At 34.0% G+C, this 10,885-nt stretch overlaps 2 protein-coding genes across 2 annotated transcripts; both read left to right on the top strand.

Annotated features, from left to right (window-relative positions):
- The first annotated feature begins 40 nt into the window (after nt 1–40).
- LOC125051812 lies at nt 41–5,049 on the top strand. The gene is made up of 7 exons (XM_047652385.1): nt 41–153; nt 1,340–1,467; nt 1,896–2,015; nt 2,788–3,028; nt 3,347–3,502; nt 3,660–3,716; nt 4,870–5,049. Exons 1-7 carry the CDS (start codon nt 112–114, stop codon nt 5,029–5,031), a joined length of 906 nt encoding a protein of 301 aa, XP_047508341.1. The 5' UTR covers nt 41–111; the 3' UTR covers nt 5,032–5,049.
- Nucleotides 5,050–6,007: 958 nt separating this feature from the next.
- LOC125051869 lies at nt 6,008–7,885 on the top strand. The gene is made up of 5 exons (XM_047652477.1): nt 6,008–6,133; nt 6,544–6,695; nt 6,886–7,057; nt 7,124–7,219; nt 7,751–7,885. Exons 1-5 carry the CDS (start codon nt 6,092–6,094, stop codon nt 7,883–7,885), a joined length of 597 nt encoding a protein of 198 aa, XP_047508433.1. The 5' UTR covers nt 6,008–6,091.
- Nucleotides 7,886–10,885: the final 3,000 nt, after the last annotated feature.

Here is a 10,885-nt window from a genome sequence, read left to right as displayed (position 1 = left end):
AGAAAAGTTGAATTATTTTTAAACTATGGTAAATTCATTTTGACATTGATGAGTGGTATCAGCCCATGTAAAATATAAATAAAATTACAAAATGAATTTATAAATATCAACATGATTGAAATATTGATTGCTGTGGCCGTGGTATCTTTTGCGGTATGGTATCTCTACCTCTTATTATCGAAAAGCTAAGTTTTACATAGTAGAAGTGCTAATTCATAGATACTTAAAATAATATTTAAGGTAGAACCGCCTGTTTCAGTGGTATTTTGGTGCAATGCATTAGTTCTTATTTCCTGCATTCAGTGGTAAGCTAAGGGGACAGAGAGTTTCTTTCTTTTTACCCCTTAATATATAAAACTAATGCGAATATTGTTGAAAACAGTCTACAGAAGCCCTATATAAAACTTTCAATACTGAAACCATCGCCTTACAAATTAAATTTAATTACGAAAACGATGCTACATAATTTTACGGTAAAAATCAGGATGTCACGCAAGATATATTCATGAATTTAGTACCACTATTAAATTATAATGAGGTCAGGGGAAAGTTTACGACGCGCAAAATTAGACTGTCTTTTGAATGTTGAATTTTATATGTCAGCCGTTAGTGTCCTCGGACGTAATTTAGAAGGTTATAAATGTCAAATATCAAATAGTAAGCCAATCTTTTTAGAAACCTAACTTTGGCGAATTAGTCGAAAAATCGATAGAAAAAGTCTTAGCTTTTTCAACATTAAAATGTGTGTTTCGGAGCGACTTAACATACCTATTACATTACTTTCTGTATATTAAATAGGGTTTACGAAAGAAGTCGATAAAAAAGCTGTATAATGAATGCGTTATTTTGTTTGCCATGTTCTCAGTTACCCTAACAATCGCGTCCATTCTTTTTAAATGCAAAGTGTTAAAAACGCAAATATCTCGCAAAAACTCGTGCTCCATCGTTAGGAGAATTGAAAAAGTTGTATAATTCTGGCCTAACGAACCTTCTTCGTTCGTGTTTATAATCTTTACAAATTAGACTCAATACATTAGAACTCTTTGTTTTAAATTTTCTTAGCTTTCGTTTTCCTTTGCTGTAATTTAGATAAGAACATTTCTCCGAAATTAAAGTTGATGTTTTCATTTATAAACTAAATCATTTTGTTTCATCCTATAAATTATTTAAATAACTCAACGTCACACATGACAACATTCCAGTGCTTTTCACAATATATTTAAGAAGTTAATGTGATAAATTGGCGGTTAAAGATCGTCGATAAAGACGTTTAACTGAATTGTGACTTACAAAATCCAAAGACAACATTTCGTAAATAAGATAAAATATCTTGTTTTAGTTTGGAACAGAAGATTACTATTACTACTCGTTCAAGAGTAACATTTCGAGGTCTACTCCGATGGGCATCGCTGCATACCGTTCAGCTTTGACGCTTGACTGGATAGCAGCTGAGGATCTTCGCCAAAGGTTGGACTGTAGTATATTGTATGAGTATCACACGTTAAAAAAAATATAAGCATCAAATAGCTATAGAATATTGTGTCCCATTACTCTCGAAACATTTTAAAGAGACATAAAAATCTTAAACTTATCAAGATTTTCTAATTTATAACTAACTAGCAAACCCGGCGAACTCCGTTTCGCCACCAGATAGATGGCTTCGTTTTATGTAACATTTCGTTTGGTGATCCCGCTTTTCTTTTGAATTTTTTCCTGAATTTTGCTATAAACCTCAGGAGCCCGAGACCTTTCCAACGAATGCAAAACCGTGGAAATCGGTTCGTGCGTTCTGGAGTTATAGCGTCAGGAAGCAAAACCCGACTTATTTTTATATAGTAGATAACAATATTTGTAACATAAGAGATTTAAGATTAAACTAAATATTTTATTGCAAGGGAATTAGCGGCTGCCTTCGAAACGGAAGCCTCTCCAGTGAGGGTCATAAGTTCAGACTGTGTTGGATATCCCAAGCCCACCTCCGGGAAAATTGGAAGACTTATGCTTGAATTGCTCAAGTAAGTGTTCTTTAATTTAAGAAATGAAGTAGATATTTTTTTTTGTAGAACATGTTGTTAAGTGATCCCGCCGCCTATAGAAAGTCGCGAGTGCGTTGTCGGCACTTTAAGAATTTGTACGCTCTTTTCTTGAAGAACCCTAAGTCGAATTGGTTCGGAAATACTTCAGTGGGCAGCTGGTTCTACATAGTGGTGATGCGCGGCAAAAAATTGCCTTGAAAAAAGCTCAGTTCTGGAACGGCGGACGTCGAGGTGATACGGGTGGAATTTCGTATTCTGCCTCGACGTCCGATGATGAAACTCAGCTAAAGGTAAATGCGGTAGAAGATGGAGAGTGTCCCGACATCTCTACGCAAAGCCAAAGGATCAAGCCGCTCGGATAAAGTCAAAGTCTATTGATCTCTCTATTGATTAAATAAAACCCAAAGAGTTATTACAACAATTAACTTTTGTGTGCTATGAACACGCTTAAACTGCAAACCGTTTTAACTAACGAAATAATAAGGAAGGCTTGGTTGATAATGTTGTTTGAGTGATCAAGGAACTATCAGGCTACTCTGTGAAGCCTTTTTAATGTGGTCCTACCATTCTCTAATAAAGGGTTTAGATGTGGTCGGTTTTTGACATACATAACTCGATATTATTGTTCAACGCATGTCGGTTTCTTTAATAATCATTCGATGGCGTCGCAATATACCGCTACCTACGGGTGAATTCCGCACGCTAGACATTCTTAAATACTATATATAATTGTAAATAATATTTGTTTAAGAAATTTAGAAGGTGATGACGGCACCCTTGTGCCTGAGCTGACGCAAGTCCTAGTTCGCTCCAAGTTTCTTGTTGAATCTTCAATGTTTGACTCTGAACCCGATCTACACTCTCTGGTGAGAATGCCTAATGTAATGATGGGAGAGCCTCACACAACCTTTCCCAGGATACTGGCAATTATATGGATGCTTGTGACCGATCCCGTTACCACTAAGAAGTATGGATGGTGTCCTATAAAGAAGGTAGAATTAAAAATATAGAACGTAAATAATATATGGTTTCTGTTCGGATAACTCACATCAATGTTGTCTAAAGATTTAAGGCAATGTAGAAAGTTTTTGAGGTCGTATGAAGTACTTAATTTATTAGACAAAGGTTTTCTGAAGATGTGTTCTTAAAAGAATTTTACACTTGTAAGCTGACCGAACTTCTTTTATCTTAGACAATTTATGGCATCTAATTAGTAGTCAGTATAATCCAAATGGATTATAGATTACATTTGTTCATTTTTTAGTATATGTTAGTGGCATAGGTTAAAAATAAGTATAAAATGTTTAAAGGTGAACAAGTATCTATCTTCAGAGCGTGGCTCCGAAGTGGCAAAACAAATGCGCTCGATGGAGATTGTCGTAGCGCGCGCACGGTTCATAATGGAAGAGTTCATACAGAGTATTACACCGACTGATGTATACCAGAAACCTACTGTTAGCCAAAAGGTTATTATATCCGTATCTCAAAAATGTAATATTTACGTTCCGATTGAGAAAAGGTAAAAAATATGAATGGGCCTAGCTAGAATCTAAAATCAACTTCTTTGCATCTAACTTCAACTTTCTGTATTTCGTGTTCCTAAACTTACTATATTTGTTTTAGAAATTGAGACGTTCCAGCTCTACAGCGAAACATGGTAAAAAGCGCGCTAACGAAATTGTAAGTATTAAAAAAAAAGTCGTTGATGCAATATAAGGTGAAAAATTTTACTCTAAAATTTACTTCACACCAAAAGTAGTTATTGAATGTTTTTGCCTTATTTTTACGTTTTAACTAAGTACTCATCTGTCTCTCTTCATCACGGCGTAAACAGTATTTGACAGGAAGAGACGAAATAGTACTTAAGTTGAAAGGCTGCGATCTAATTTTTTTATGAATAGGAGGGTAGTCCACAAAAGCGGTGTCTAAGATTGAATCAAATAAGGCTAGTATAAACCAAATTACTTACTGTTAGAAATATTTAAGATCCGCTCTGTTTTGTGCAGTTTCTATTTTAATTAAGCGATATTTTCTTCAATATCAAGCGTTCTCAATACTTCGTAGAGTAAAAACAGGAATAGTTTTAAAACAATTCCCTGAAAGAAAACACTTACAACAATGAACTTAGCTCTTTTGTTAGAAATATCCGAACCGTGAGAAGTTTCTTTTAAGAATGTCTCATTTCAGTTAAACCCTTATTTAACAAAAAATTAACTATTTGAATTCTTTGAGAAGTATTCGTGAATATATTACTTTATTATTATTATTGGCGAGCATTTTGTGCCTGACACGATCGGGGTACATCAGGGGTTCACATCGCTCTACATGTAAGCATTATCTTAAGACGGCAGCCCAAGTACTGGTTGAGTCTTGCAGAACATCCTTTATTCTAGCAGAGCCCGTTAAACAGCAACAGGCCGATGCGTAAAAAAATGGGTTCGCACCGTTGCAACACTATTCCTCAATTAGTTTTGTAATCTAATATATAAAATTCTCGTGTCATACTCGTTCCCATACTCCTCCGAAACAGCTCGACTGATTCTTATGAAATTTTGTTATGCATATTCAGTAAGTCTGAGAATCGGCTACTATCTATCTTTCAAACCCCTAAGTGATCCATCCCAAAAAGTTTTTTTGATTATCTGGCATTGAAAAATACATACAACCCTTATTTTTCACTCATCTACGATTAACTCCTATTTTTTATTATAATAGATATTTATTTTTATTGAACTAAAAAATGTTTCCTAGAAATAATATACATGGCATAACAACGTTTGCCGGGTAAGCTAGTAGTCTAAAATATACTTTCTAACTTTGACTTATTTTCAAGGCTGCATTCCCTATATATCAGACGCTGAAAAATATTTCGACGGCGGAACCAAACATGCAGGAAATGATGGAACCACCAACAGAACAAAGTCTTATATTATTCTCAAGATCAAATAGTCTTAAATCAATGTTCACATTAATGTTTACATTTCTGTTTGTTTGATAAATATATTATTTTTAATATTAGTTTTAATTGCTCAAATTTCCAATATAAAATAAAGCACTCATAAATCTAACCTTCTTAAGAAAACCAATTAAAAACTCTTTCAAAACTTTATTAAGTTGTAATTCGTTTTCAAGTCAATTTTACAACAATTAAACCTATTATGTTTAAAATTTTAAAACAAATTTTTAAACAGCAATTATTTCTGACTTGAAATCGAATAATAATTTCTTGAGTATCTATCTTAATTCGCTATCATAATTCATCATTCTATATCGAGTTTTGTAACATCTTCAAATGGTACAATAAAAATTAACAATCTGAGGTTTATAATAATATGTTCGTGAATAAAGAGATCAGCCCTGCGATTCTGTAACTCACTTTTCGAACTCACACAGCGGTTTTCGCACCGGCGGTCGCTCTCAAATCAATCGTGAAGCAGTCATTTTATGATTTGGCATTCTGATAAACAATAAACTACAAGCTCCCACCTTTTCAGAACGCCAAATCATAAAATGACTGCTTCACGACTGATTTGATGAGAGCGACCGCCGATGCGAAAACCGCTGTGTGACTTCGAAAAGTGAGTTACAGAATCGCAGGGCAGTTTACGCATTCAAATACTTTGAAAACCAACTTCAAAAAGACATCGATTCGGATTTAATGGTTTTCAAGCTGTTAAATAATAGTTTGTAACATCTAAACTTAAAAGAACTCTTTCTTTGTGTTTCATTAAATCAGTCGTTAACAATAAATTTCGTAGCTGAGTCTCACTGGTCTTAAGATGTATGTTCTACCATTAAAGATAGTTTAATAGACGACTTTGTGTGCTGCAAAACTTTTATCTATTAATATGAAATTCAATTTGAAAATAATTGTTACAATACATCGTCTTTGTATTATCTATTATTAGAAATCTATTTAAAGAAAATGCTCTGTAATTTGATTACACAGAATATAATGCTGTCATTACTTTCTGTCATCATAAGATACTATTTAAAAAATACCATTACATTTGATAAAATACTAAATATAAAAGTATTATGTACAAAATAATGATATGGGAAGACAACTATATGAAATCGTTATTATTATCTTGATGGTAAGTTTGAATTACAGTACGTATCCTATATTTCCGGATGACACTTGAAAAAATACTACTAATCTGGATAAGCTATACAAAAATAGGATGACTTCCTAAACGTTCCCAATCAGCCTTGCTATTCTGTAACTAACTTCTTCTATATAATATATAAATAAAAGATAATAAGGGAGCTTGTAGTTTCTTGTTTATCAGAATGCCAAATCGTAAAATGACTGCTTTACGACTGATTTGAGCGCGATTTGGTGTGAGTTCGAAAAGTGAGTAACAGAATCGCAAGGCTGTTTGCGTCTGTCAAATAAAATTCCTAAACAATTATTAAAATTAATTACCTTGAATGAACAATTTGTGTTGTCGTGTTACTCGGCAACTATATAATTTGGGCATATAAAACAAATGAACCGTTACAGTGTCCAAAGGCAAATTTACACGTGGATGTACCTGAATTGTCTGAGGATAGATGGACATACAGACAACGGCAGTACGAAGACGACCTGCCCTGCATGAGCATAAAGCCTACAAGTCATGATATCATTAAACGATTTTATGCTATTTTACCTTAGTAAGTTATTATACTTAAAAAACTAGCCTAGATTGTATCCAGTAAATATACAAACTTTAATCCAGATAACTTATTGCTTGATATATTTAATAAGAAGTTTGACTTACACGTTCAATGTCAACTATACAATATTCATACAAAGTAATTTTAACTTTTTGCTTCCGCCTTATAAGGGTTCATCGTCTTCCAGTTTTGACCGGGACCATGCCAACACAGCTTTCCTTCGGAAGTATCGAGCAACGATTCATGGTTTGGCAGACACAGAGGATCCATTAGACAGAGAGGCAGCGTATCATGCAGCAGTGTTGACGCCTCTTATCTTCTTACATCAATATAGGGATACCTGGTGTCTGTTGGAACGGGTTAGAACTTATATGAAGTGAGAGATATTATTTTTGTCTTATTACACTACTTACTATATTTTTCAGTTTCACCGAGCGTTGCGCCTGTACCAGATATCGCATCCGACTGAGAAAAGATCAGCTCTTAAGCTATTACAAAATTTTAGAGCCGTTAATAGTAAGGTATAAATAAATTCTCTTTAATTTATATAAACCTATAACACCGCCGAGTTTATATAAACAAAATAGCAAATTATTCTAAAATAATGAACATGAATTACATGATCTTCTTATGTCGAAAACCACACGAACGATGATAAACTAATTCTATTGACTTAGTTTACTGAGTTCGCTATGAAGTTCGCTTATTCAGAACTAACTTCTGTAGGCGACATTATTTACGGCTCATTTATATTGACCTCAGTCTTTATTAATTTATCTAAATTATGTCACAAATATACTGTTTAATGGCACTTTGTCAGACCCGTCCCCCACCAATAGGTTTTGTTAATAACTTTTCAATACATATGCGGTGTCATTAATGATGCGTTAGTAAGTTAATAGCACCCAGAATCTCCAGGTTTTACACGATAGGCGTTAACCTCTAAGACTGATTATTTACTACGTTCACGTATGTAGAATGTTATTCTAGATACAAATGTATATTATAACAATAACATTCTACATACATGAAACCAATTAATATTTGAGTAGGTTCGTATGTTTGTGCTGGACTTGCCTGGTGCGCCGCCAGTCACGAGGACTACACCTTCGATGGACGACGATGATGAGATTCATGATAAGAGAGATATTAAATATTTAAAAGAGCTCATTAAAAATCTTGGGTGATTTTGTGTCTTATTTTTAAGCGTTGTTCAAGTAAATTGGCTGATCAAAAAATATAAATTTTGATATAGTTTTTTCCTATATCCGCAGCATTGACGCGCGCGTTGCGTACTTGAAATTACGTGGTTAGGTGCCCCTTACTTTATAATAGAGAATCCATAGATTGGGAGATAGTCAATCTATCCAGATACAACACAAAAATTACGCTAGCCGAATTGGATTTCAAATCTACAGAAAATCTACCTACTACATATTTTGGCATGACTCTGAGGTCACACACTAAAACCTTAATACAAACACATTATATATTATAACAACTCTCAGCCACAAATACTGAGTGTATTTAACGTACCCATTCCCATACACAAACAGACATACTTAATGTCTTATATGACTTGTGTTTGATTAGTTGCAAAACTTAAATACTTAAAAAAAACTTTTAATCATGCACCATGTACCACACATGGCTGGAATGGTGAAAAATTGTAATCTAGTTACCCACAGAACAGGGGTTCCCTAGAGTGGGGAATAACGATAGTTGATTTTTGTCACAACCATGTTTTTGTCATGCATACAGTTTTTATTAATTATTTAAATTAAATATTAAGATGTTGATAACGCGTACCACTACTATGTGGAACCAGCTGCCCACCTAAGTATTCCCGAAGCCATTCGACTTACGGTCCTTTAAGAAAAGAGCGTACCAATTCTTAAAACGCCGGCAACGCACTCGCGAGCCTTCTGGTATTGAGAGTGTTCATGGGCGGTATCACTTAACATCGGGTGAGCCTCCTAGCCGTTTGCCTTCTATAACATAAAAAAACAACGAATAGCAATCGCTTCTAAAAATAATAAAAAAATCTTTTTAAAACATGTGCTGAAATGTTTAATGCACATTAAATTTTGAAAATTCTTAAATCGGCCCAGACGTTTTTGACTTTATTATTTACAAACATACAATCTGTCCTCTATAATATTATTTACGCAGTAAGCGTTATTCATTATATTTGCTTATAAAAGATACATCTGTGTAAATATGAGTTGAATGACGTAACTAAAATGATCCGTCCGCATCTAAGTACTTTTTATTTCTAAGTTAAAAATTTTATGAATATATATTATTTACTATACGTATATCCGTGTTAGCCTAGTGGCTTAAGCGTGCGATTCTCATCCCTGATATCGTAGGTTCGATCCCTGGCTGTGCACCATTGGACTTTCTTTCTATATGCGCATTTAATATTCGCTCGAACGGTGAAGGAAAACATCGTGAGGAACCGGCTTGCCTTGTACCAAAAAGTCGACGGTGTGTATCACGCACTGGACGCTGATTACCTACTTGCCTATTAGATCGACAAATGATCATGAAACAGATACAGAACTCTGATGCCCAAACCTAAATAGGTTGTAAAACCACTGATTTATTTTTTATCAGCATTTTAGTAGCATCGTCGTATGGTAAAGACAAACAAAGCCATGTCGAAACAACAAGACTGTCCAGGCCATAGTGTGTCAAGACCGCCATTACTGCTTGGATCCGTTCGTGATAGTAATACTTACTAAACAAGTCATGCTATTGACAAGTTTATCCTAAAGCGTTCTCAATGTAATTACACCAAGTTTGTTAACTGTAAACCGCGCTAATTTGCCAGTGTCGCAAGTGGCAACCACAACGTCGCAATATCTGCAACTTCCAATTGACACTCTGTCAAGTGTCTAAGAGCATTCGATTGTTTAATCCTTCGGGATCTTAATAGTTAATCGTAAGGTTTAGTTAAGTTTCCAAGTCAGGTTCATTTCTATGGATTATCAAATGTGGCATGTCTATTATGAACGTCTTTAGATTATTTGTTGTTACTATGTTAAAGAATGGGTTTTATGACAGAACAACGGAGTGATGTAGAAAATTTTGAAAATCATAAATGTATTTATGACATTGATACGATTGACGTATAATTTTGAGCTGTAAATACGGAATTATGCGATTTAATAAAGATACAACTTTTATAATATAATTCATATATTATTCATATAATGCTTGTAAACTTCGAGAACATTTGCCTTTTTAGTTCCGCCTGTCCTAGGCGGGTCACTTTGAGTAAAGTGATAACGGACGCCCATAGACACCAACAGCGCCGGGTGCAAAAGCGCTGTGTTGTGAAACGCCAGGTCTTTTCTTTATTTCTATTAAACTAATGGTTTCTTCTTTCCATGTGAGCAATCATTTATATCAAGATGAAAATCGTGAAATATTCAACATGTCTGAGACCCAAAAATCAGCCAGATGCATTAAGTTCACTTTATTTCCTGTCCACTGGGGACGATAAAATCGATGCTATATTAAATATATGCAAAAACATGCGCTAATTTTATAAATACCACGGTAAAACTTTTTTATTCCGGAATAAAAATCGCTAAGAAATAAAACTGCTAGGCCAAGTAGAGTTTAACGCTTAGCCCGAGTTAATGATAGGGACAGAGCTAATTGAATACTTGCCAAGAAATTGCAAAACTTTGCAAACTTCTTGACAATTTACATTAGAGCAGTTTTAAACTATACTTAAACTATATTTATGTAATATTCATATAAGGAGAGACTTTTAGGGAATAGTAAAATATGAAATATACTCTAATATAATATATTTCTCAATTAAACATTAAGAGTTATTTATAGTGTATTTCAAAAATTGGTTTATTGAGAAGCTAGAAGAGGAAAGAAAACTATTGTAATGTGAACGAATATTATCACAATATGTTATTTATTTAATTTAAAATGTTTTAAAAATATGTCATCCTCAAGCAACAAGTGGAAAGAAAGCTATTGCTCTTGATGCTATTTTGTAAACATTCATGTTGTCCATTTTTGCATGCTGCTTTTCGGTTGTAGTCTGACTTGTTGATAAACTTATGATCTGGATAAAAATGAAACGCAATTTTATTTCATCAGTCAAGCTGATATACAACAAATACTTTTTTTTGTATTAAAGTTTCAGTGTCATTAAT

This window comes from Pieris napi, chromosome 8 (genome assembly GCF_905475465.1).
Source record: "Pieris napi chromosome 8, ilPieNapi1.2, whole genome shotgun sequence".
In the NCBI taxonomy this organism is placed as follows: Eukaryota; Metazoa; Arthropoda; class Insecta; order Lepidoptera; family Pieridae; genus Pieris; species Pieris napi.
This window is presented reverse-complemented; position numbering and strand designations above follow the sequence as displayed.

Coding starts and splice junctions, on each gene's coding strand:
- LOC125051812 (XM_047652385.1), top strand. CDS start 112: ATGATTGAAATATTGATTGCTGTGGCCGTGGTATCTTTTGCG. Junction 1,468..1,895: donor GCTGAGGATCTTCGCCAAAG/GTTGGACTGTAG, acceptor TTTTATTGCAAG/GGAATTAGCGGCTGCCTTCG. Junction 3,503..3,659: donor AACCTACTGTTAGCCAAAAG/GTTATTATATCC, acceptor TATTTGTTTTAG/AAATTGAGACGTTCCAGCTC.
- LOC125051869 (XM_047652477.1), top strand. CDS start 6,092: ATGGGAAGACAACTATATGAAATCGTTATTATTATCTTGATG. Junction 6,696..6,885: donor TTTTATGCTATTTTACCTTA/GTAAGTTATTAT, acceptor ATCGTCTTCCAG/TTTTGACCGGGACCATGCCA. Junction 7,058..7,123: donor CCTGGTGTCTGTTGGAACGG/GTTAGAACTTAT, acceptor TATATTTTTCAG/TTTCACCGAGCGTTGCGCCT.